This window comes from Oryx dammah, unplaced genomic scaffold (assembly GCF_014754425.2).
Source record: "Oryx dammah isolate SB20612 unplaced genomic scaffold, SCBI_Odam_1.1 HiC_scaffold_16, whole genome shotgun sequence".
NCBI classification, from domain to species: Eukaryota; Metazoa; Chordata; class Mammalia; order Artiodactyla; family Bovidae; genus Oryx; species Oryx dammah.
Genome location: NW_024070200.1, coordinates 36,393,287 through 36,419,315, shown reverse-complemented (window position 1 = coordinate 36,419,315; position 26,029 = coordinate 36,393,287). Strand labels below are relative to the sequence as shown.

General features: G+C 57.2%; 1 protein-coding gene across 1 annotated transcript; it reads right to left on the bottom strand.

Moving 5' to 3' along the window:
• Positions 1–2,226: 2,226 nt before the first annotated feature.
• On the bottom strand, positions 2,227–21,209 carry LINGO1 (leucine rich repeat and Ig domain containing 1). The gene is made up of 2 exons (XM_040257274.1): positions 20,682–21,209; positions 2,227–5,107 (listed from the first exon to the last, which is right to left on the bottom strand). The coding sequence occupies exons 1-2, from the start codon at positions 20,685–20,687 to the stop codon at positions 3,251–3,253; spliced, it is 1,863 nt and encodes a 620-aa protein (XP_040113208.1). The 5' UTR covers positions 20,688–21,209; the 3' UTR covers positions 2,227–3,250.
• Positions 21,210–26,029: the final 4,820 nt, after the last annotated feature.

The window sequence follows — 26,029 nt, the reverse complement described above, 5'->3', positions numbered from 1 at the left end:
ATGACAGAGAGCCTGCACTCTGGTCTCTCTTTGGAGATGGATAGGGCTCCTGGGTTCTTGAGCCTCATGTGAGACCACTGGCCTCTTGTTGCATACACGCTGCCCACCATGTTCAATGACTCCTCTCCCTCCCCTTGACCTCCCCAAAGTTGTCTCCTGCCAGATGGGGGTCACCAGGCCTCGTCCTGAGAAGCCCTGAGCCAGGCTTAGAAGTCTGCAGCTCTAGAACTTCCAGCGCTGGTCTTGTTACTGAGAAGCTGTGTGACTTTGGCTAAGCTCCCACTTTCTCTGGTCCTGGCTCATCAGCAGAGTTGGACTCAACAGTAATGATCATCCCCACCATTGGCAGTGGGTTTACTGAGAGCCGGGCACTACACAGGTGGTGCTAGTGGTAAAGAACCAACCAGCAAATGCAGGAGGTGCAGGAGACGCAGGTTCGATCCCCAGGTCGGGAAGATCCCCTGCAGGAGGGCATGGCAACCCACTCCAGTATTCTTGCCTGGAGATTTCCCAAGGACAAATGAGCCTGGCAGGCTGGAGTCCATGGGGTCTCAAAGAGTTGGACATGCCTGAAGCAACCTACCACAGCACAGGTATTACATCACCCAACAAATATACCTGTGCTCCCTCAGTTCACCTCCTAATGACCTGCAGAAGATTGTCTTTATGCTACAGATGAGAAGACCAAGAGGCTCAGAGGGGTTAATCCAAACAGCTAGTAAGTGCGAGAATAGGACCTCAAACTCAGATCTGACCTCAAAGCTCAGAGTCTTATCATCACTAGTCTAGGCTGCTCCAGGTCCCCCAAGGACCAGCCACCTTTTCCACACCAACATCCTAGGGTCCTATAGAGAGAGAGGGTCCTATTTCTTCTCAGGGATGAAACCACAGTTCAGAGGGCTTGAGGCTTCCCCAGAGCCAGGGCCAGTCTAGGGTGGTGGTTGGGAGATGTGTACAGTGTACAAAGACCACACCAGCTGGGAGCCTGGAGCAGAGCCGGCTCTTGGGAATGTCTGTAAGTTGAATGAATGAGTGACTGACGTTGACTCCATGCCAGACTCTGCTCACCCTGCCATCCCACCAGAGGCTTGGTTTAGAAGTTGCTAGGCATGCCTTTGGGCTTCCCTGGTGGCTCAGATGATAAAGAATCTGCCCGCAATGCAGGAGACCTGGATTCAATCCCTGGGTTGGGAAGATGCCCTGGAGAAAGGAATGGCTACCCACTCCAGTATTCTTGCCTGGAGAATCCCATGGACAGAGGAGCCTGGCGGGCCCCAGTCCATGGGGTCGTAGAGTCGGACACGGCTGAGCAACTTTCACCGTCACTTTCCCCAGGCATGCTGCTACCTCGTTCATGCCAGCTTGGGTGGGGGAGTTCAGCTAAGCCTGTGCCTATGGGTTCCTGCATCGCTGGATTCTCCCCTAGTCCGAGGGTTAATCGGCAGCAGGGTCGCCCTGTGGGGCGGAATCCAAGGAGTACCTGAGGAGAAAGGGGAAACTTGGAGGGGCAAAGGCAATCATCTCTGAACCTGGGGCCCCTTCCTGTCCAACAGAGGTCGGGGGGGTGAGCATGTGGTCTGCAGGAGCTACTGGCTCTTCGCACTTCTGTCTCCAAGAACATCCCTTTCCAGGGTTGCGTTTGGAGGACCTCGGTTTGGTGTGAATGAATGGGGAGCTCCTGACTCTCCTGGTCAGCTCACATGCAGGTGGATCCCAATCCCAAACTGGGAACCCTTCAAAGCCCAGGGTAAGCTCAGAGTAAAGCCTGGTGGAAGATGAGGCAAGACTTGGGTGGTGACCTGGGTCCAGGCAGTCCTCAGGACAGCCCTAGAACTGCCTTCTCCAGCCTCAAAGACTGGGTGCTCTACACGGGAAGTGGCACAAGCAGGTATCTGATAAACACTTGTGGAAAGAAGGCTTGGAAAGAGATGGTGTTCCCAGTCCCTGGATAGGTCCAGGTCAGCTGCAAGGGGCTTCTGCCTCAGGGGACCCGACACCAGAGTGTGTGGAAGTGATGATGCTCATGGGCTTAGGACTCCCCTGGGGGTCTAGAGCCCCGGCCATCCAGGCAAAGCTTGTGGTCCCCACTGGGCAGCTGTCCTGGGCAAATCCTCTGAAGTCCATGTAGGTGGCCCACCCCTGGCATGCCCCCAACCCTGACCCCATGGAGATCGCTTAGAAGCCCTGCCCCCCACGGTGAGATAATAATGACCATAATGAGAACAGTCACCCACACATGTGCACAGCGCTTTACAGGTTACAAAGTGTTTCACATACATCATCTCATCAATTCCTCACAACAGCCCTGTGAGGTAGGCAGGGCGGGGAGTAGCGTTTCCATTTATACAGATGTGGCAGCTGAGGCCCAGAGAGGGTTGATGACCTGTTTGAGGCCACACAGCAAGTTGGCAATAGAGCTGGGACCAGAGTTAGGCCTCGGTGCCCGGCTCTCTCCACTGACTGTGCTGTCCTTCAGAGGACCCCAGCCCCTGTCCAGAGTCTCAGCCACACCCGAGCCAGGCCCCCCTGCCCCCTGGCAGTAGTGCTGCCTGGCAGCTCAGCAGACAGGCCCTCATCCCCACTGGGCAGCCCTGTCCCCTCCACCCGCTCTCTGCAAACAGCCAGCCCAGAGCTGGGCCCAGACCCACCAACCAATCTGCTCCTGGTGACTGCCCTGGCAGGGTGAACAGGCAGGCAGGTGGGGCTGGAACCTCCTTCCCTGTTTTCCTGAGTGATCCCTCCCCACAGGGGAAGAGAAGAGAAAGGAGGAAGAGGAGGAGGAGGAAGAGAAAAAACAAGAAATTTAGTTGGAAGAGGGCCCTGGAGCAATCAGGACGTCAAAAGTTTGCATTCCGACTAGCTATAGGAAATAGCTTTTTTTTTCTCTTTTTATTATTTCAAGTTTTCATAAAAATCCATAATTATTGAAACCCAAGTTACAGAGGAAGTTCATAACTTTTTTATTGAACTATTGAATGTGTCGCATGTTGGTTCGTCAGCTTCCGACTCCAGTCTGTCAACGAGTGCCCCTGTGTAGGTGGGGTCCCCAGGCCTGGATTTCTGAGGTCCTGGTAGGAAGAGGGCAGGCGGTGATGGCCGGCGGGGGCAGCAGGGGATGGGGTGGGAGGAAGAAAAAGTGTGTGTGCAGAGGGGTCGGGAGGAGGTGGGAAGGACTGGGGAGCCCACGGAGGGCGGCCAGGCCCCTCCCCCTGCCTGGCGCGCCCGGGGGTCCCTGCCCCCCGCCCCGTCCTCATATCATCTTCATGTTGAACTTGCGAGGCGCGTCGGCGGAGCTGATGCCTGCGTCCGACTTGCGGGGCACGTACTCAATCTCGATGTTGTGCTTTGTGTTGCCCTTGCCCCGGCTCCAGAGAAACAGCAGCACCAGACAGAAGAGGACGACGCCCAGGAAAGAGATGAAGCCCATGGTGGTGGCGATGATGAGGGTCTTGATGTCGAAGGGGAAAGGCACGGTGGCGCGGGTGCTGTTGGCCTCTCCCTCGCCCGGCTGGTTGGAGATGAAGGCGAAGGTCTTGTTGGGCTGATGAGGCCAATCCGGCGAGTAGCTGCGCACATGCAGGTGGGCAGGCATGGAGTCGTTGCCGCCTGCGTTGGCCGCGATGCACAGGTACGTGCCGTTGTCCTGTACCTGGGCGTAGCGCACCTCCAGCGTGCCGTCGGGGAAGACCGTGAGCCGCCCGTTGCTCTTGGCCGAGACCAGGTGCTTGCGCGGCGAGAGCCAGAGGATGGCGGGCGGCGGGTCGCCATCCGCCCGGCACACGAACTGCACCGTGTGGCCCTCGTCCACGAACACCTGCTGGGCCTTGCGGTCCCGGATGCGGGCGCGGCGGCAGGTGAAGTAATTGGGCAGGAGCACGTCGGGGAAGTCCTTGAACTCCTTGCCCTGGACGAACTCGGGCGTGGCACACGTGGGCTGCTGCCGGTTGAAGTTGAGCCGCCAGCGGCGCCGGAACACCCACAGGAGCCGGCAGTCGCAGGCCAGCGGGTTGGAGTCCAGGATGAGGGTCTCCAGGTTGCCCACCGAGTGGAAAGCTGACTCCTCCAGCGTGGTCAGCTGGTTGCCGGAGACGTTGAGCACGCGCAGGTAGTTGAGGCCGCGGAAGGCGTAGGGCTCCACCACGGCCAGCTGCCCGCCCACCAGCTGGATCTCCTGCAGCCTGAGCAGCTCATGCAACATGGAGCCCTCGATGGTGCTGATGGGGTTGTAGGAGAGGTTGAGGAAGCGGAGATAGACCAGGTGGCGCACGGCCAGGTAGGGCACAGCGGTCAGGTTGCAGTGCGTGATGGACAGGGACGTCAGGTTGAGGCCGTAGAGACAGTTAGGAGTCATGGTGTCCAGGTAGGGCCAGTGCGAGATCTCCAACACCTTGAGACGGTACAGCCTCTTGAAGGAATAGTCCCGGATGGCATTGATGTTGAGGTGCCGCAGCCGCAGGACGATGAGACCGTGCAGGTGGGACAGCGCCTCGGTGGGGATGGAGGTCAGATTGCATTTCTCCAGCGTCAGCTGCTCCAGGCTATTGAGGCCGCTGAAGGCTCGGTGGGAGATGTAGACGAGGTCGTTGTCGCCAACCTCCAGCGACTTGAGGTTGTACAGGTCCTGGAACATGTAGTCAAGCAGGATGACGATCTTGTTCTCGCTGATGTCCAGCTTGGTCAGGTTACTGAGGCCGGTGAAGACGCCCAGGGGGATGAGCTTCAGGCGGTTGCTGCGGAGCCCCAGCGTCCGGAGGTTGAAGAGGTTGTTGAAGGCGCCAGGCTCCACGGCGCTCACGATGTTCTCGTTGAGCTCCAGCTCCTCCAAGTGCGGGAAGCTGGCAAACTCGTCCTGGTTGAGCGTTTTGATGCGGTTCTTGCCCAGGTCCAGCAGGCGGGTCTCGGTGGGGATGCCTTCGGGCACCGCCACGAAGCGCTTCCGGTGGCAGAGCACCGCGCGGTCCTGGGCCGAGCACTCACAGCGGGGTGGGCAGCCCGTGGCCGAACCTGACAGCACCGAGCCCAGCACCAGCAGGAGGATGGGCTGCCAGCAGGCCAGGAGGGGGCTGGGCATGCTCCTTGCGCCCCCCGCCAGCATCCTCTCGCTCACCTGCGGCCAGGAGCAAGCACAGGACAGAGGAGGTGGTTAGAGGACACTGTTCGTTGGTTGCCTGCCCGGAGCCCTGTGTGCCTCTGTGCCCTCCTCCCCTGACAGGATGTCCCTGACCCAGAGAGAGAGGCAGGGGTCCAGAGTGGCCTACGACACCTGTCGGGGTTGTCAACACAGTGAGGTCCAGATACCCAGCCAGAGGAGCTCCTGCTGTCCCCTCCTTGCCCCTTACCCGGCCCAGAGCCCTTCTAAAGGACTGTCCTACATCCCTGGGATCCAGCGGCTTCATGGAAGGGGTGAGGTCACTTCCGGTGATCCTGGAATTGGCACCCTAGGCTGTATCCACCTCCGTTTCATTTTACATTTATAGGCAATGGGACTCCCAGCATGCATTCCACCACCACCCCCCCACCTGGCACCCTGAGCTTCAGCTTCTCCTGGTGCTCATCAGAGATAAAGCTAGACCTGCTGAGCTGCGCTCACAGAGGGGCTCAAAGGGGCTCAAAGGCTGAGCCCTCTAGGAATGGCCAACAGAGCAGCACATCTGGGCCCCAGTTGGGAAAGGGCTTTTGAGGCTACTGGGGTCCATCCTCTTGGCCTTCAACCTGAGCATTTCCAGGCACAGGGACCACGGCCCCCTCCCTATCAACAATGTGCTGAGCCCGAAGCCAAGAACCCTGGGCAACCAGCATACCCAGTGGTTCCTGCCAGTGTCTGCGAGTCTGCTCTCCATGGGGTTTCTGGATCAGTGGAGGGCACCCCCTTCCAGAAAGCCAGGACCCAGCCCTGAGGCCTCCCCAGGGAACCTCTGTAATTCTCACAGTCCTCCAGGTCCCCATGGTGACCCACCCAGGCTCCTGAGCTCAGGATCCTGCTCTTCTTTCCTCCAGGAATGCCCCCCTCACGTGTGGAAGCCCTATTTTCAAGGCCTAACTCAGAGTCCACTGCTCTGAGCGGCTTTTTCTGATGCCCAGTTGGAAGTGTACTTCCCTCCAAAGAACACCGCCCCTCCCCTGCCCAATGAGGCTTCATCTGTCTGTCTCTCCAGGTTCCAATCACTGTCTTTCGAGTACCAGAGTCCTGTCTGATGGGGGAGCAGTCAGACCCCCAGAGCCCAGGACGGCACAGGCAGCCCCACATTGTAGCACTGGGGATGGGAGACTTCTTACAGTTGGGTCCTGAGGAATGTGCAGGACTTGGGTGGTGGTGACTAGGGAGATTCGCTTGAGGAGAGGCTGCAGGTGGTGTGAGTGAGGGGTGTGCAGGAACTCACCCCCCCAGACACAATTACTCTCTCCTCGTGAGTTCAGAGGCCATTAGCTCCCACTTCTGCCCAGAAAGCTCTTCCCTCCTCTATCTCTGTTCCACCCCCTGGGAAATTGGCCCAGCAGAGTACTTAGGGGGTTGGGAAGACTAGTCTGGACTCTGAACAATACAGGTTAGACCAGATGGTCTCTGGAGTCTGAGCTGAAGCCCTTTTGTTCATGGAGTGAAAATCCATCCCACCCAGCCTGGCACCCTCGGGGCTCTGCTGCCATCCACACAGCCCACACCCATGACCCGGAGGGGCCTCACTGCAGGAAGGGGATGCTCCGGCAGGAAGGGGATGCTCGGGTAGGGAGGATCCCATCTCTGCCCCAGCTCAGGGCCTCTCCCGTCCCTCTCCCTCCAAGCTCCTCCCCATGCCTGCCCACAGCCGCCACTTTTAAAGCTGCAGGTTCATCACTACACTTCAACCCTTAAGGCAGCTGGGGCTTGGAGAGCTTGCGGCTGCCCCAGGACACCCAGCCAGTTGAGGAGGCAGACTGGGGACCAGAACTCTGCTCTGTCAGACGTCAGCGACACCACCCACTTCCCAGTGCTCCAGGGTCTCCCAGGACTGACAGGCGCTCCCTGGTTGTTGATCGACTAAGTGACTGATTAACCAGAGAGGGTTCCTGGTGTCACCGACATGTTATGAAATCTGCAAGGTTTTGTTATCCTCAAGGGCTTTGTCCACCACCCCCACTTCCCTCATCCCCTCTCATTCTCTCTCCAGAGTTTTCTGTGGTTTGGCCTCCCCCACCCACTCCCATCAGGCCATTTTCCACAGTCACACACGCTCCAGTGACCCACCAGCAAAGCAAACATCCTGGCAGACGATCAATAAGTAATTGGGACGGCAGCTGGGGCTGGCGTGGTGTGAGCCTGGGGACCAGGAGAGGTAAATAGGACTTTTAGCACCCGGCTCAGGCTCGGATGTGGGTGGGGTGCTGGAGAGGATGCCAAAGAAAGAGAATTGGGGCAGTGAGTGCACTGGGTACGTTGAGATGTTGGTAAGACCCTCATACAGACAAGAATCTGGCATTGAAGACCCCACTGCCTTGTCTCAACCTTCCCATCTCTCTCTTCTTCCACCATTCCCCCCAGTGAAGCCACCCAGGCATCCCAGCCTCATCCTTCCCCCCAGTGAAGCCACCCAGGGATCCCAGCCTCATCCTGTGCATTCCTGCCTCTAAGCCAGCTCCTTTTGGAGATCTCTCCCAGCCTCCCAGCCCCAGCAGCCTTTGTGACATCCACCCCAAAGGCCATCTCCTCCATGAAGCCATCCTTGATCTACTCAATCAAAAATCATCTCTTGCCCACAACTCTGAAGCACCTTACATTTTTTAGTGATGACATTATGTAACTGATGTATAACACATCTCATTCTAAAAATGATTTGAGCCAATGGCCAGCAAAATGATATTACAAGATGGTAAGAAGATAAAGCTAAAGGAGGCAAGCCAGTCAAGAAAGAATGACACAAAATCCTGTGTAATGGTAAAAGGCTGGAGCTTCCTAGTGACCTGGGCAAAGAAGGAAATATGCTCCAAAGCTTCAGCACTCGACACCTCTCCTGTGTCATATGTTTTAACACTGGGTCAAACCGTCATGGGTGCATTTGTCCCACCTGCTAAGACAGTAAGGTGCCTGTGGGCAGATGGTGTGTCTGCAGCCTCAGGTCAAGGTGTGGCACAGAAAAGATTCCACTGAACGTTCTCTGGAAGGAAGTGTGTGTGCATGAGAGAGTTTTTGGAGGGGTTGAAGTCACTCTGATGAGGCTGACCCTGGAGCGGGTCCACTGAGCAAAGAGACACCAGGGGGATTCAAATATGTTGATAAAAAGCTGGTCAGCATTGCCCTGGGTGGCAGGCCTAGCAGTTACACCCACAAAGGAATGGACAGTTCCAGAAAGACAAATCCTCCGAATTGCCTCTTGCCTCACCTTTTGTGTGTGACTGTCTGGAAGATGGGGACACTGAGGCCTAGAGGGGTTAAGGTGGCTTCCCACGCTGGCACAGCACACTGGGCCTGGTCTCCCCATCTAACACCCCCGCGGGGTCCCCGTCGTCAAGGGATGCTGGCAGGCTGGTGTCTGAGGGGGTCACCAAACCTGCTGAGTGAGCAACACGCTGCTCCCGCCTGCCCTGGCATCATCAATCCTGCTGGTTACTCCTGCAGCAGCCCAGGAGAAGTGTTTTATACATTTTAATCAGTGTTTTATTTTGGATCCTTGCCCCCTGAGGGGCTTTCCACAAGGGCAAGAGTTTAAAAATTGGCCCAATAAATACAAAGGAAATGAACATGGGAGGCTGGCAGGTGGGCAGGCAGAGGAGAGCCGTGCCCCGGCCACAGCGCACAGAGCCCACAGCAGCCTGTCTGTATCCTCCCAACCCCATCAGACCTGTGCTGCAGAGGGCCGCCTGCCACTCACGTTGGGGGCAGATGTGCCCCGGCTCTCTTGCTCCCCACACCAGCCACTCCACTGAGTGCCCTGGAGGACTCCTCCCCTCTCTGCCTTTTCCCTAGCTGTGCAGCACAGGGGTGGTGGGCAAGGTGTGGATGCCAGGGTTCCCTCACAGAAGTTGGATCTTCTCCAGCTAAAAAGTCAACAACATCTGCAAACCCATGTAGGGAATGAAGAGCAGTAGGGGCTCAGACCCCAAAATGCAGCTCTATAGGGGCTGGAAGGATCTATCTGAGGGTGGCATCCCTAGCTGGGGCCTCCCATTGGGGCTGTTCCCCTGGGGCTCTGTGCTAGCTCAGCTGGTAAAGAACCCATCTGCAGTGCAGGAGACCCCGGTTTGATTCCTGGGTAGGGAAGATCCCCTGGAGGAGGGCATGGCAACCCACTCTAGTATTCTTGCCTGGAGAATCTGCATGGACAAAGGAGCCTGGCAGGCTACAGTCCATCGGGTCACAGAGAGTCAGACACAGGTGAGCAACCAAGCACACATCCTGCGGCTCAGGGTTGGAGGGAGCAGCTGCTGGAGACTGAAGCGGCATGGGATGACCCATGGGTGGACTTGGAAAACCCCTGAGAGAGGTCAGGGGTCATTCTGTCTCCTAAGGCAGCATCTGAGGCCCCTGGGGGTGTGGGCATGCCACTACCACACACGCAGCGTGACCCATGGAAACTGATCAGACGCCTGCACTTAGGGAAGGGGTGGGACTAGCAGCTGCAGGCCACCTGCTACAGGCCAGGTTTTAGGCTTTATCCACACCGTCTTAGAAACCCTCACCCAGCGTTCAAAGAGATATTTCGTGTCCATTTTACAGATGAGAAAGGTGGAGGCTTCCAAAAGGGAATACATCTGACTCTGACTTGGCTCCAAAGCCAGGAGGCAGCAGAGCCTCCTGTTCCTGCGGGTCAGGCTGCCTGTGCCAAGTTACCATGAGTGAAACAGGACTTCTTTCAGACACACAGGCCAGGCCAGAGCCGGAGGAGGAGCGGGCGTGTCCCAGCGCAAGGCCGAGGGAAGGCACTGGAACTTAGGTAGCTGAAAATAGGTACATCTGTGTCCACGTGTCGTGTGCTTACTCAGTTGTGTCAGGCCCTTTCCAACTCCATAGACTGTAGCCCGCTGGGCTCCTCTTCCATGGGATATCCCAGGCAAGAATACTGGGGTGGGGATCTTCCCAACCCAGGGATCGAATCTGGGTCTCCTGCATTGCGTGGATTTTTTTACCCGCTAACCCAGTGGGGTATGACCTTGCCCCTTAAATCAGACAAAGCCCTTTCCCCAACTTTCAGAAAATGGTATGTTGAACACACTGAATTTTTTCAGTGTTTCCCCACCATACCATTCTCCTTTGCCTGCTGCCACTGTCTATGCTAGAATCTCACCTAATTTGGGGTCGACTGCAGCACAGGAGGGAAGGTTCAGTTATTTTTGGTTTACAGTATCAATGTTTCATGGTGTTCCCACTCAGTGTTCCTCAGGGACCGCAGGGAAATCCCCAGCACACGCAGACATGAGATCCCTCACCATGGAGGTGCCCACTGCCTCCCCAGGATGCGTGGTCCCTTGGGTCCTCAGCCTGGCTGTGTGGCCCGGGGCAGCTGTGACAGGTTGCTCCCTCACTGCGGAATGAGGCTGTTATGTACCATCTTGTCTTGTCCTGCCACCCTGCATTCCTCAGGCTGGGTCTGCAGCAGGAGGGAGGGAGGAGGGAGACAGACTTGGGACAGGAGACTGAGGGCTTCAGAGAGTCTGCCTCGGGGCCCCGCTCAGCTCTACTCCCCTTTCCTGTGTGCGGGCTAAGTTATGTCCGACTCAGTGCAACTTCGTGGACTGTAGCCCTCCAGGCTCCTCTGTCCACATGATTGTCCAGGCAAGAGTACTGGAGTGGGTTGCCATGCCCTCCTCCAGGGGATCTTCCCCACCTGGGGATCGAACCTGTGTTTCTTACATCTGCAGCATTAGCAGGCAGGTTCTTCCCTGGTGGCTCATTGTAAGCGTCTGCCTACAATGTGGGAGACCCAGGTTCGATCCCTGGGTCGGAAGATCTCCTGGAGAAGGCAATGGCAACCCACTGCAGCACTCTCGCCTGGAAAATCCCATGGACGGAGGAGCCTGGTGGGCTACAGTCCATGGGGTCACAAAGGGTCGGGCACCACTGAGTGGCTTCAATGTCAGTGTCAATGTCTTTACCACTAGCGCCACCTGGTCAAAGTCCTGGGCCATGAGCACATCCTGTTTGCACCACCACAAGGTGGGTCAGTTACTCAGAAAGGGACTTATGCAGGGTCACCGAAGGCTGGGGGCAGGTCAGGGTCTAGCTTCTTCGTGACTTGCCCTGTCCCCAAATCCCTGCCTCTCTGAAGTCCCTTCTTTGTTTTCAGCTCCAGGACACAGAGTAGCTGGATCCATTTCATGAAATGATAGAGCACATTTGTGGTAAGTGTGCCCGTTCAGAGGCAGCCATGACCACGTGGCTGAAAGTAGGGTAATGTGGGGCTGGAGTGAGGCCCGTCTGGAAAGCCCCCGAGGGCCGCACCGTCCTGGAGCCTTGTCCCACAGCCGTGGTAGACTGTCTGCCTATGCCTGGAGGCCTCCTGCTCAGCCTTCAGAATCCAGCTCAGGGGTGTTTCACCCCAAGCCACTCTTTGCAAGTCCCCAGGAAGAAGGGATCACCTCCGGGAGGGGGTATTCCCTCTGGATCTCGGGTGCCCCCCCACCAGACCCTGCTGATGTGCTGACCTCTGTCCCTTTCTCCCTCTGCTGGAGCTTCTGCTGCCCGCCCCCGACTTCTGGGTCCCCCAGATGGACAGTCCACAGTGCAGGGCTGAGGCTGATACAGCTCAGGAGTGCCAGGCCCAGCTTCAAGGGACAGAGGGCCTCCTGCCCCCACCACAGCTGCTGGGCCAGCTTCCCAGGACAGCTCCTAACTCCTGGTCTCGGCTCTTTATAGAGGCCTCAGGGAGAAGGTGTCAGGCTGAAACCCAGACACATTTCCACCGGCCAAGTCGGGGGCAGAAGGGGTGGCATTTTCAGCCAAGAGAACGGTGAGGGCAAAGATGTGCAGGGAGGAGGCAACTGATGTCCTGGAACCTTTGAGAGCATCTGAGGGCTCCTAATTGCTTCTCTCCTACCCCAAATCCTGAACCAGGTCCCTGGATTCCTTTTAAAGATCCTCCATTCTGCCTTTCCAGGGCTAATCCCTGCTGAGGTGTGAATGGCTGATAATGGCTTAAGGTGTGAGCTGCTAATGGGGGGAACTTGGTCTTCCCTGGCCAGTCTAATCCTGCAGGGCTCTGCTGAGCGCCGGGGGAGGGCAAGGGTTGCCTCCCGGCACAGGGGGGTAGGGACACAGGAAACTCTGAGAGGAGGGGTGAGCACCCAGGCTGAGCTCTGGCAGGAGAAATCAGGACCGACTGAGGCTGGCAGGCAGGCAGCTGAACCTCAGCTGTGCATCCATCCATCTGTCTCCTCCCAGGCTGGTCAGCCCACCCTTTCCCTCTCCCTCTCCTCTTTCAGCTGCCACCCCCCCGGGAGAGAAAAATCAACCTGAAAGAAAATTGAGGTCATGTCCTTTGTCATGTATAATTCTTTATTTTCCTCTAGCTCTTGGTTCCAGCAAAGAGTTGCTGGGCCCCCAGTATGTGTGTGTGTGTGCACATGTGTGTGTGTGTGTGCGTGCGTGCACAGGCACCTGTGTGGCCTGTGTGGGTGTCTGAGCCTATAGTCCCTCCTCCTGCCACTGCCACCAGCCCCATCTCCCAGGTACGCTCCCAAAGGTGCTCACCTGGCCTCTCAGCCACAGCCGGGCTGGAGGGTGCTGCCTGGGCACAGTGTGGCTGCCTGCCCATTTGCTAGGGCAGCTGCCCCTGTATGGCCCTGGGCAAAGACTGTGCCACCTAAGGCAGGGATGCTCCTGCCCACCCCATCGCCTGCCCCTCCAAGCACAGCTGGTCTCGAGAGCTGCCAGCCTTCCGGCCAGCTCACAACCCCAGGCCATTTGCGGGATAAATTATGAATTTTAATTGTCAGAGCATTTTAGTGTTTAAAGGCTTCTATATATAGGCTTTGCCATCCCGGACCTGCTGGCTGGGTGGGGAGGAGCCAGGGTGAGGCAGGGCCACTTCTGGGTGCGCAAATGGTCCTGGGCTCACAGGTCCCTAGCCAGGGCTCTGGCCAGGGCACCCTGCCCTACCGTGTGGTCTTTGAGTCCTGGACCACTCTGGACTCCACCTGTCCTTCCACAGGGTTGTTCGGAGGTGAGAGAGCCAGCCTGGGGGTGGCAGGAGGGAACCACTGATTCTGGGAAGCATCCATGTTGTCTGCTGCGGGCCTACATGAGTGGACAGCACTCCTGGTTGGCCTGGCACTATCCCAGAATTGAGGAGGGGCAGGCAAGCACCCATGTGGCGGCCTGATGGGGCTCAAAGAAAGTGCAGGTCATGCACCCCCAAACCTCCCTTCTCATCTCTCTCCAGGCCTGGATGCCTACTCAGACCTTCAGGGACAGGAAGGTGCCCCTGAAGTACCTGGGCCCCCTCCACCACCCAGGCCAGGGGCCCCTTGGGAGGTGCTTAGCAGACACACCTTCCTCACCTCCCCTCAATGCCGCCCTCCCCCTCCAACCCGGCTTTGTGGGGGACCCAGGGCCCTCTCCCAGTGCTCCAGTCTTGGAGGCTCGTCTACCTTGGGAACATCTCAGGCTGGTGCATTTCAGGCACTGGAGGTCTGAAAACCAGCCAGTCCCTCCCTGGGAGGGTCACCAACCTCGGGTTTGAGAGAGTGGGGAGGTCACAGCCTGAGAAACCCAGGGTGGAGACGGGAGAGCTGAGGGAAGTGGTGGATCTAATTGTGGGGTCTGAAGGTCAGAGACCTCATAAAAACAATGATGATGATGATGACGACGACTAGAAAAGCCCAGCACACCGAAAGCCTAATAGAGGGCTTTCGGTGTGCTGGGCATTATTCCAAGTACTTTACCTATGAAAATTAATTTCCCCTCACCACAACCTGCTGAGGTAGGTCCTGTTACTGTCCCCACTGTGCAGATGGAAAAGATAGAAGCACAAGGAAGTTGTGTAACTCGCTCAAGGTCACAAAGAGGTTCTGTTGGTCCTGACCATTCTCATATACTGCCTCTCTCCAAATCAGATTCAGGGCTGCTGAGCTACACAGTCGCGGGCAAGTGGCTTTATGTCTTGGGGTCCTAAACCCATTTAGAAAAGGGAAGGGCAGGGTTGAAACTGCTCTCATAGGGCTGGGGGCAGAGAATTCGAGGAGAAGGAAGGGAAGAGACATTTATATGCAGCACAGCAACTAAATACTTTGCAGACTGACCCACCAACCCTCACCACATACCCTGTAATGGAAGTACCATTAGCCCCATTCTACTGATGAGGAAACTGAGACTCCAGGACATTAATTTAGCTGCCAAAGGTCTCTGAGATTGTCTAACTCAAGAGGCACGACAACTCTAGAGACCATCACTCAAGTGAGGAAACTGAGGCCTGAGAGCATCACTGACTTGTCCAAGGTCCCACAGCACCTCGGGGTTGGGGTTAGGGAAGAGGCCCAGCCTCCTGATGGCAGCCACCTTCTCTCCGTAACACCCTAGCCTCTCCATTCATGGTGTGGCCAGGTCAGGGACAGATGAAAGTTTGCATTTATTTTGCCCTGGAAAAGACTTAAAAACAACCCCCCAGTACATCACAAACCAAGGTCCAGTGAGGTATTTATAACATGGGACAGGCAAACTATAAATAAAAACGCTTGCCTTCTCTTGGCACTGACTGTTCAAAGCCCTCTCTGTTCAACTGAATCTTGGCCAACCTCTTGCCAAAGTCTATTTTCCCAACCCAGTATATATACTAATTTCAGTATCAAGTTCTGCCCAGTCACAACTGATGCCATCACCTGGCTGTGTGTTCATGAGAAGCCCAAACTTGGGAGGGCCCGGGCATCTCTGCAAATCTCTCAGGTTGCAAAGCAGAGGGTGCAAAGGGCCCAGTGCAGGCCTATAGGGCGGAGCGAAGACCCTGCCTGGAGTCACAGAGGAGGGCCATTCAGTTCAGCGCATGCGCACTAGGTTGCTTCAGTCCCGTCCGACTCGTTGTGACCCTATGGACTGTAGCCCACCAGGTTCCTCTGTCCATGGGGATTCTCCAGACAAGAACACTGGAGTGGGTTGCCATGCCCTCGTCCAGGGGATCTTCCCAATCCAGAAATCGAACCCCTGTCTCCTGTGGCTCCTGCATCGCAGGCAGCTTCTCTACCGCTGAGCCACCGGGAAAGCCCCATTCAGCTCAGTACAACAAATCAAATGGAAGATCAGAAGGCTCAGCCTGGAAGATGTGCCTTGGAAGATAATGAGTGAGCAGACTGTCATGAGAGGTATGCAAGCAGAGACTGTGGACCAGACGCACTGTAGGAAGTCTTCTCTGCTGGGCCCACACCTCAGCAGCCCCTCTTAGCTCTGAGATACCCCCACCTTACACCCTAGTCAAGAGAGCTGACACGGCCAGGTCCCCAGCCTCATCTGCAGCCCCATGCTGGACCAGACAGAGGGAGCCTGCTGCCTGGGCTCCCACCCACTCCACTCCCAGAGCCATGAGCAGGTTCCCCGCAGAGGGAAGCAGAGGAGGTGGTAGAGAGAGATTAATTCCCCGAAATGGGAAAAAATAGAAAAACACACACACACCACACACCCTAATAACATGTAATAAGAGGTTGGAGACGAGGAACAATGCCCTGGTAATGTCACCCTGGCGGCAATCAATTTGGGTGTCACATGAAATAGGCATAATTATTCCGCCAGCCCCGTCGCTCGTCTCTAACCAGCTCCAGGGGCCCGGGCCCAGGCGGGGAAAGCAGTGCGGAATCAATTGTTGGTGCACCAGGCTGGTAGAGGGAGCCACTCCAAATTAGCTTGCCAGCCCCGCGCGGCTCAGCCCCTGAGGGCAGGCCGGGGCTTGGGGGCCTTGCAAATGCCCAGGAGCCACCTTGTTCAGCCACCCCTCACTCGCTCAGAGGGCAGGGGCAATCAGGGAGGACTTTCCAAGGAGGTGGGAACGGAGGAACACAGATACATGAGTTCATTCCTCGGGTCACCAAACTCTTACTGAGCACTCAGCCAGGCCAAGCCCCACACCAGGTGCCAGGGGTTTATCAGGGTGCTCTGCGTTGTTAAAATGATGAAGCAAACTCTCCCTCTACTTCCCGAGCTGGGACCACCCTGCCCATCCGGTGGGTGAACACAGTGCCGCCAGGATTCCTTTGGCTCTAAATCCGCAGGGACTTGAGTGCTCCCTGTTCCTCCTTCATTCTCACCCACTGGGGAGAACTCCCTGACTGTTCTTCCCCATCCCTGAGCTCGGGGTTTGTATGGACAACATCTCAATACCTGGGGAAACTGAGGTGCAAAGGGAATGATTGCTTAGTGAGCATCCATTACCCACTGGCGGTTGCCTATCTCAACCCCCATTTCATACACTAGAAACTGTGAATTTCAGAAATGCAAATCAAGGCCGTAACATAAAATCATTTTACACTCATTCAGTCAGTAAAATTCAAGATGTCTGGGACATCCCTGTAAGAAGGCCTGTGCTCTGCAACAAGAGAAGCTGCCACAGTGAGAAGCCCTCGCGCTGCCACGAAGAGCAGCCCCCACTCACCACAACTAGAGAGATGCCTGCACAAAAGCAATGAAGACCCAGCGCAGCCAAAAATAAATGAAAGATTTTTTTTTTAAGATGTCTGGCCATATCGAGTGTGGGTGAGTGCAGGGAATAATGGGGATACTCATCTCCTGCTGGGGGAGGCATTAATGGCCCAACCAATTTGGGAAGCACTGCGGCACATTTCCTAGTAAAGCTGACAGTGAACACAACGTATAGCCCAGCAATTCTGCTCCTAGCTGTGTGCCCCGAGACGCTCTGCATGTTGTCTCAGGGGAGGGACCAGAAAGTTCACCGTGGTATTGTTTGCAAGAGCAAAAAGGGAAACAGCCCACATGCCCATTAATAGAAGAAGGATAAATATACTGAAGAATAAATGCAAACAACAGAACATTATGCACCAGTGAAAATGAACGAACTACACCTATCATTATTTGCAACAATATAGATGAAGCTTAGGCATACAACTCCGAAGAAAAAAGCAAATTCCAGAGGATGGCACAGTTTCATGTTCCTTTTACAGAGTTCAAAAATAACTAAAATGGAACAATTTCTGTATATTAAACTATGATTTTTAAAAGGCAAGGGAATACTAAATAGATCATTTAGGGTAGTGGTTACCAAGGGATGAGATGAGAAGAAACACAGCAGCTGTATATTGTTATTAAAATGGTAGTGTTCAGGTTGGGAGGAGGGTCATGATATTCATTATATTAGTAGTAGTAGTAATACTAAATATATTAACTAATTAACAGGCCATGCCTGCACCAGTGAGCAGGAGTCCCAGACCAGAGGTCAGGAAGAAGGCATTCTAGACTGAGCCCCATGCTTGTAAGCTGGGGATTTGGGGGCAAGTCATTCTGCCTCTCTGGCTCTCCATTTTTTCTTAGCTATAAAATCAAATCTGTGTACCACCTACAAGGTTAAGACAGAGAGTACATCACTAATACTAGGAGTAACTAGCAGTTCTGGAGAATTTACTGTATACTCTTCTAAATGCTTTGTGCATATGAACACACACAGTTTTCATAACGGCCCTCTGTTATCCTCACTTATGGATAAGGAGGCCAAGGCCCAAAAGATTAAGTATCAATAACTTGCTCAGAGTCATAGAGGTAGGCAGTGGGAGAGCTGAGATTTGAACCCAGGCATCTGCTTCCAGGGACCAAACTCAACAGCCTCACGATAAAATGACATTGAGGGAACTGAGCACACACGAGGAGAGGACTGTTGTCAAAACAGCTCTACTGGGTCCACAGAGCCCAAGGATAGTCACTCAACACAGAAGCAAAGGGCAGCATGCTTCAAATGCATTTGGAAATGAACTTGCCTTCCCACACTCTTTCTACCAAAAAGCCGTCCCTGGTTCTAGAATCCTGCTCTTTATGTCTCTGCCAAATCTTCTACTGCCTCAAGAGACACCCAGCCCCTCTGTCTTCCTGGAGGACCCCTGACCGCCGCAGCCCCCCAGGAACGAATCCCATGAGTACCCACGTGTATTACTGAATGCCCTGCTGGGGCCTCCCCAGCCCTGCCTGGGGCACCCTTGACGTCCCCCACCTCTGCCGTCCACAGGCTGAAGATACTGTGTCTCCTTCAGGTGGTTTTGGCCACCAGAACCAACTGCTCCCTGGTGCCTCCCAGAATCTTCCCTATCCTAGAGGCCAGGCAGGGGAGCCCTGGGGCTGGGTACAGGATTGCCCAACGTGTTCAAGTCAATCCATGGGGGCCATGGGAGGGTCTAGTCCAGAGCAGAGCAGGCTTCTCAGCCGGAATGTGCAGAATAAATGTATGGATGAACTGGTACAATATTAGGTGCAGACCAGGTACTGTGGGTGACTGGGGGAAGAGGGTCAGTGATGGGGAGCAGTCAGGGAGGCTTCCTAGAGGAGGGGCCGGGAGAAGAGAAGACCTTCTAGGTAGAAATGCTGAAGCAAGCCAGGAGATGGAGGGATATGTAAAGAGACAGGTGAGAATGAGACAGAGAGCCATCGGTAGGTAGCCATCAAGAGGCGGGAGGTCCCTGAGGCTGGAAGGCCACCAACCTTCCATAGACTGCTACACACGCGAGAGCTAAACTAAGAGACCCCAGCCAGGAAAACCAAGGCTCTGGCTCTGAAACCACCACCTATGGCCTCCCTTGCCCTTCTCTAGCCCCATAGGACCCACTTCCTCAACCCCATGTCTGACACACTGCCTCAGGCTTCCTCAGGACCCTGTGCAAATCACTGCACTGTCTCATTTCTCAGCAGGAATGAATTTCCCCACCCTCCAGACCCAGTCATCACCCGCTCACCATTTGCTTCGGTGGCACCCAGAGAGCAGACCAGATGAACCATCACTGGTACCAGGGATCCTGTCTGGCTTTATGCTGAACAATGACCCACCTCACAAGACTTTTTTTTTTTTTTTGGTATCCCGCTGGAATTTGGGTCTTAGAAAATAATATCTAGTATAGGAAAAATGGGTGCTCAGAGGCAGGGGCTGGAGAAACTGATCAAAGAAGATTACTGCCCTTGCCCCACAGACTATGATGGCCCTGAGCACCCAGCCATCCCCCCAAACCTAGCCCCTTGCATTGGGAATCCACTCTAACTCCAGGGACGGGGGAGTACTGCCGCCTTGACCAAGCCCTACCCAAAGCCCACCTTACACTTAAACTGGCAGGGAGTGGGAGAGGGGGCGGAGACAACCAGAATACCCCAAGGAGCCCCAGGAGGGGCCGCTGGGTGCTGCCCGGTGCCCCTATCTGGGTTCCAAGGAGTTCTTGGCCTCACCCTCCTGCCCCCTAATCCCTGTTTCCCACCTCAGGCCATGGGGAGAAGCCAGGAAGGGCAGGCAACCTGTCCCAGCAGACTGGGTGCTGGTGTTTCCCCAGAGGTGTGAGCACTCAGCCCCTCCTGGCCACACAAGGACAAAGGGTCTGGGAGCAGCTGACCCTCCCTTCCCGCACAGCACTCCTCGCTGGGTGTGGGGAAGCCTGGATGCCCAGGCTTATTGCTCCCTGGGCATGGGAGGCACCGGTGCTGAAGCCATCGGCATAATGACCAGCAGGGCTGAGCCGGAGCCACGGGCCAGGCAGGGCTGCGCACCCTCCGGCCCCAAGAGCACAGGAGGGCTGAGGGAGGGCTGGGTGGCAGGGAAGGGGCTTGCCCAGATGGTATTGCCCCCACCTCAGGGCTTCCTGCCCTTCCACCCCTCCAAGGCAGAGCTGCTGCCCACCTCCCAGATGCCCCAACTCCCCCACCCTGACCCCAGGACCTCTGAGAACAAAGAGGAGATGCCGGTACAACCAGGGCTGAATGGAGCTGGGCTGAGACTCAGGGCAAGAGACAGGAGGGGACTGCCCACTGGGCCTGGCCCCACCCCTCCTCTACGTGGGATTCGCCTGGAGGTGCCAGGGGAGTAGGAAGCCCACAGACCACCTTACCGAGGTGGGGGAGAGAAGGAGGCCCCTTCCTTCTCAGCCGGGTCCCACCTGTCACCAGCTGTGCTTCAGAATGGAAAGTGGGGCAGGAGGGAGTGAGAAGCTGGGGCTGAAGACAAAGGGGAGGCCCCTCAATGGTTCCCGGGTCCCCCTCAACCCCAACACCCTCTCCTTCATTCCTCTAACCCCCGGTCTCCCCTCTCCTCCCCCTCACTGGGCAGGAGCTGGAAAGGGGCTGCTCCTAACCATTAGGGGAGCCGGGTGGCGCCCAGCCCGGTACCCATGAAGAAACCTGGTCCCTGACCTGCATCCACCGGCATCCACAGGGGTGCCTGGAGCAGGTTCGGGCTGCCTGGGGGTGTCTGGGGTCTACGGTAAGAGGCAGTCACCCAGTGCTGAACAGGGGGCTTACCTTCCAGGACGCCCAGTGCTCAGGATGGGAGGAGGGACAGAGGACGAGCAGGACGGGGACCCCTCCCCAGCTCCGGGGTCCCAGCTAGCCAACCTGGAATCTGTTGCCGTGGGAGGAGCGGGAAAGCTTCATTTCTGAGGCTTCAGGGGTGCGGTCAGATCTGAGCCCCCGAAGCGGGTCTGGGAGACGCCGGGGTGCCCCACAGACCCAAGAGGGCACAGCCCGGGCCGACGGCGGCCCCAGGGGCGCTCGCCGCGGGGCTGCCTACTCGGGGCTGGGCCTCGGCCGCCGGGCTCACCTGCATTTCGGGCGCGCCGTCCGTCCCCTCGGCTCGGTCACCAATCGCATGTCTTCCTCGCCGGGCCCCAGCCCCTGCCCAGCCCCCTCCTCCGTCTCCTCCTCCTCGCCCGACACCTCCGCCCGGCAGACCGCGCGCCCTCGCGGGGCTAGCCGTCCGTCTGTCTGCCCCACGCGGGCGGGAGCCAAGCCGGGGCCGGGCAAGGGCCCGGGAGTGGGGTGGCGGGAGGCCGCGGCCCCCGCGGGCGGAGGGGAGGGTGCGCTCAGAACGCGCGTCGCGGGCTCTACGAGTCTAGTTCTGCGCCCCGGGCCGGCCTGGAGCCGCCGCCGCCGCCGCCACCTCTGCCGCTGGGGCCGGGGTCGAGGCCGGGCGCGCTCCGCAGCGGGGCCGGGGCCAGGGCTGAGGCCGGCGGGCAGCGGCCGCGCATGCTGCTAGGAGCCCCGCGTCTGGAGAGGAACCGGAGCGGCGCGGGTGGGGACTCCGCGCGCTCCGGGACCGGGACCACGACCCGCCGCCGCCGCCGCCTGCGCTGTCGCCGGCCGCCCGCTCCGGCTCCCGCGCCGGCTCCCGCCCGGGCTCCGCGCTCTGCCGCGGCGCGGGGAGGGAGCGCGAGCAGCGAGGAGCGAGCCTGGGAGGGAGGAGGGACCGAGGGAGGGAGAGAGAGAGCGAGCGGCGGGAGCCGGGCGGGGGAGGAGAAGGCGCGGCCGCAAAACCGAGGGAGGGGGGAGGTAAGGTGGGGAGCTCTGCTCCTTTCAGAGAAGGGGGCGGAGAGCGAGGAGCGCCCGACCACCGCCCTGCTTGAATGGGGCAGCGAAACTGGCAAGGGGGAGCGAGCTACGGACGCGTCAGCCTTGGGCTGGGGGATGGGGGTAGGGGGGGCGGCGGGGGGCGGGCAGCGTCCCCGTGCTCCAGCCCAGCATACGGCCGCGCCCCTCCCGGTCCAGGCCAGCGGGGGCCCCGGGAGTCCCATCTGTGGTCCTCTTGTGTGTGTGTGCGCACCCTCGCGTGTAGCTACTTGCGTGTACTTGGGAGCGCGTGTGTTCACACGTGTTCACTGGGGTCACTGCACACTGCCATGGGGAACCGACACACGTACGTGAACCCGCAAGGTTCCCCCAGACCAGGGTTGTTTGGAGGACGGCGTGGGAATGGTCAGGCCAGGAGCCCCAGTCCTGCCTGCGCCTTGTACTCTCTCCTCGGAATTGTCTGCGCATCCCCGGAGAGCCTACATCCTGGCGGCCGGGAAGCTCCGGGAGACCCGGGAGAAGGCGCGCTAGCCCCGCGGCTCTACCCGGAGCTAGGTCTCGCGCCCTCTTTTGCAGCCTGGGTCCCCGCCCAGCCTGGCTTCCTGTCCAGCAGAGGGCAGCAGACCGCTAGGCCGCGGGCACTGCACCCAGAGACCAGCAGAGGGCAACGCAGAGCCTCAGGCTTGTCTTGGCTGTTCCCCGTACCGCTCCCCAAAGGTCCAAGGGATCCTGAGTTGAAGCGCATTCTCGAATAGGCCCAAGGAATGGGACCACTCCTCAAAGATCCAGGTCCTCCTTGACCGGCAGATACAGAGAACCGGCTGGTGGAGGTGTCTAGGGAAAGCCTGTAGAGTGGGCTACGGCCCTTGGGACCTCACCTCCTTCCCCATGGATCCTGACATTCACTGAAGTTACCTGGCTAGCACGGTGGGGCCACCAGTGTCCCCCTACCCCCAGCACCATCTTGCTTCTCCACTGTTCAGCCTCACACACAGCCCAGAGAGTTGCACAGACCTGTTCTAGCTAAACAGAGTTTGGGTCCTTCTCAGGCTCACGGCCACACCACAGCTCTGAACAGTCCTGTCTGGAGAACGATCTGCTGTATTCCGTGTCCATCCACATCCTAGGCCTAGCTGAAGCCCCTCCTAGCAATCGAGGACGCTGTGCTGTGCACTCTGCATTCATCCTCCAACAACCCTGGGAAGAGGCGCTGTGGTTCCCCCTGTGACATGAAGGAAACCCAGGCTCAGAGAGGTTCTGTCATTTCCATCCGGTCGAACAGCTAGTAAAGCCCGGAAAGGGAATCTGAATCGCCTTCCGGGGCTCCGAGTAAACCAGCAGGGGGCAGGCTCCGCAGAGGGATCAACAAAAGGCGGGAGGGGAAGAGAGGAAGCGACACAGGAGTCGCCTTCCCTTCAACAGCCCAGCAGGCGACTCCCCGGCCCCTCGACTCTGTGCCGCCTGGACCCCCGTCCCAGGCTCCCCAGCTCCCCCACCCCGGCTGTTTGTGAGTTACCCGCGAGCTCCCGCCTCCCGCGCCGCCTCCTCCCACCAGCCCGACAGGAATAGACGCGCTCTAGCTCCTGCGTAAAGGCTCTGCCAGGCACCCGGCGGGCGCTCAGACCCGCTGCGGGGCGGGGGCGGGGGCGGGGGCTATTCCTGGTGCGGCGACTGACGCAGACACCGCGCGGCCAAGGCTTCTATCCGCCCCCGACTCACCTGCTCCCCGCCTCAGTGATCTCGACGGGGAAATGGGGGGGGAGCCCACCGCTCCCGCCCCCACCCCCCAGGTGCTGGCTGAGGAAGTTGGTGTCCTGGGATGAGGTCTTCTGGGGCCCACAACTGTCCCTCTAAACCTTGGAGGCAGCAGGGACGACGAAAATGCTGTGTATATCCGAGAAACTGCCCCAGAGTCTTGGTTCTCCCCGTGAACGGTATCCAAGCCATTTACCCCTCCGTTTCGCTAAAAGAAATGACCCCTCCCAGCACTCCTTACCTTATTCCACCAGTGGAAATGATGGGGAAGGGGAGGCTCTGGGGGGAAGTATTTAGAAAAAGACATTTTTGAAGGTCTAGCCTGGACCTGGTGAGACAAAGCCACACCCCTGGCTTTGTCACAGGAGACCCCATGGGGTAGGGGGACTGTCACTGGGAACAGATATCTTTCCACTCCTATCTCGTGGGGTGATCCCCAACACAGTCCCCTTAAGGACACCAAGACCAGGAAGAAGGTGGATTAGGAAGGCCCAATCCAAGACCCAGAGACCATGCCCTGTAGCTTCAGCTGAAGAGTGTTCACTCACACCTCTGAGCCTTGGTCCTTACTGGTCCACCTGCTTGGCATGCCCTATCCCTGGTTCCCACCTGCACTGCAAGACCAAACTAAGACCATTTACTTCTATTCTTCTCCTCCTCTGGCTGAAATGCCCTTAGAGGCATGAGTCCAGTCTCCTCCCTCTCTGTCCTCAGACTAGGAGCTCCCAAGAGCAGGCCTGAGACAGCAGGTCTTACGAGTGGACACACAGCAGATCTCAGCTTCGGGGTGAAAACTCGGCAAGTCCCAGTCACGCAGGAATTGATGGCTGGAAGGAGTCAGCCTGCTGATGCCTGAATGCTCCCAGCAAAGTGGAGAAGCTGGGGATTTGTCAGGGGACTCAGGAGGAGGGGCGGGGCCTCTAACATTTATAGAGCTCCTACTGTGAGCTAGGGTCTGCTGTACTTCATCTCACTTCAAGATGGAGATTGCTATCCCCATTGTACAGATGAAAAAACTGAGGCTCTGGGAGGGCTAGTCACTCGTCCAGGTTTATTCTGTATAAGAAGTAGAGCTGGGCTTTGAAGCTGTGTGTGTGTGGTGTCAGAGCACAAGCTCTACTCTCCCCACTCTGGGAAGCTGAGCAGACAGGACCTAGTACCCCGTGGCACAGGCAGGAATGGGTGGCACATATTGGCCTGCCAGCACGCCTGCTTTGTGCTGGTCCTGCCCACTTGCATCCCAGCAGCTCTCAGGGTTTTACGATGATGATTATTTCTGAAGGCACTTGAAATTAATGACAGCTCTAAAATGGCTGGGACAGTGGAGTCATTGCTGAGACCTCTAATTAGTAAGAAAAACAGAGGAGACCAGGAGCTGGGGAGGCAGGTGGGGGCTGGGCAAGTGGCACTGGCCATGAAGCAAGGCTGGGGAAGTGGGTTGGAGCTAGCACCTCGCCGGAGGTCCCTGTGGAGCAGGTGGACACTGTATCCCATTGGAGGCCACAAATTTGATTCTGAGCACTCATTCATTTGCTGGGTCACCTTGGAGGGAGTCACCGCCCTCTCTGGGTGCATGTCTCCCCAATTATGCGATAAGGAGTTGGCCTGGGGTTCTCTAAGTTTGGGGGGGTTCTATGGGGAGAGTAGAATGAAGCTGTAAGAGGGGGCTCCTTGAAAGAAGACCCTGAGTCCCTGGAAGGCTGAAGCCCAGAAGGTGAGGGTCGGGGCCCTGTAGCCTCCAGGAGCCACCTAGAAAGCCTTCCATGTTGGGGTTGCCGAGGCTGCTGGTGTAATGAAGTCCTGAAGACTCAGGCTAGAGAGAAGTGGATCAAGAAGTGGCAGAAAATCCATAGGTCAGAGCCCTGTGCTGGCTCAGCTATGGAGTGGGTGAGGGATGGGGTGACGCCTGAGGGGGCTGGCAGGAAAGTTCTCTTCAGGAGGTAGGCCTGGAGCTGGGGCCAGGGTTAAGACCTTCCTGCTCTCTCTTCAGCCCTTCCCTAAGAGCCAGACGGGACTCAGGGACTCCAGGGTCCCACCTAGACATGTAACAGAAGGTCTGGCTGAGGTACCTAAAAGGGAAAGGACTTACTCAAGGCCACCTGTCCAGGTGCACCCTAGCTCTCTGTCCTGCCTGGGGCAGCTGGCACACATGGGACTTATTTATACAGTGGCTGGCTCAGTTGGATAAGGAGATGTGCTGGCTGACACGGAGGGACACCCACCATGGGTAGAGGCTGAGGCCAAGACTCCAAGGGCAGGAATGTGAAAAGCCCACCCTCCCTTCCTTGGGGCATCCTCTTATTTATCATTAACAGCTTTCTTAGATCCTTAGACCTGAGACCCATTTCCTTGAATCTTTTCACCCACTCCCCTTCCAAGGCAGGAGAAGCCTGCTCTGAGCCCCTCTGTCTCCTTCTCTGAGCTGGCCTTTGTATCCTTGGGCGCCTCTCTAAGCCTCAGTCCCTCCTCTGTAAGACTGGGCGGATCAGTAGGACCATTTCATGGGCTGGTGTGAGGATCTCATGACAATATGCAGATATCCAAATCCACAGATGTCCAAGTCCCTTACAGCTGGCCTTCTGAGTCTGTGGATGTGACCTGTGGATATGGAGGACTGAATGTACACCCTGTACTTGCCTCTGGGCCTGGCACTCAGTAGGTGGTTGATAAACCTAGGTACTTTTGATAGTTATTATACATATTGTTATGGCTGTGCTTTGCCTCCTGACCCTGCAGCCCGTCCTCTGTAAAGATAGGGGTCTACCTTCCTCCTGACCCTTCAGCCCATCCTCTGTAAAGACTGGGGTCTACCCTAAGGTCCCTTTCACATTGCCATCAGGAGAAGCC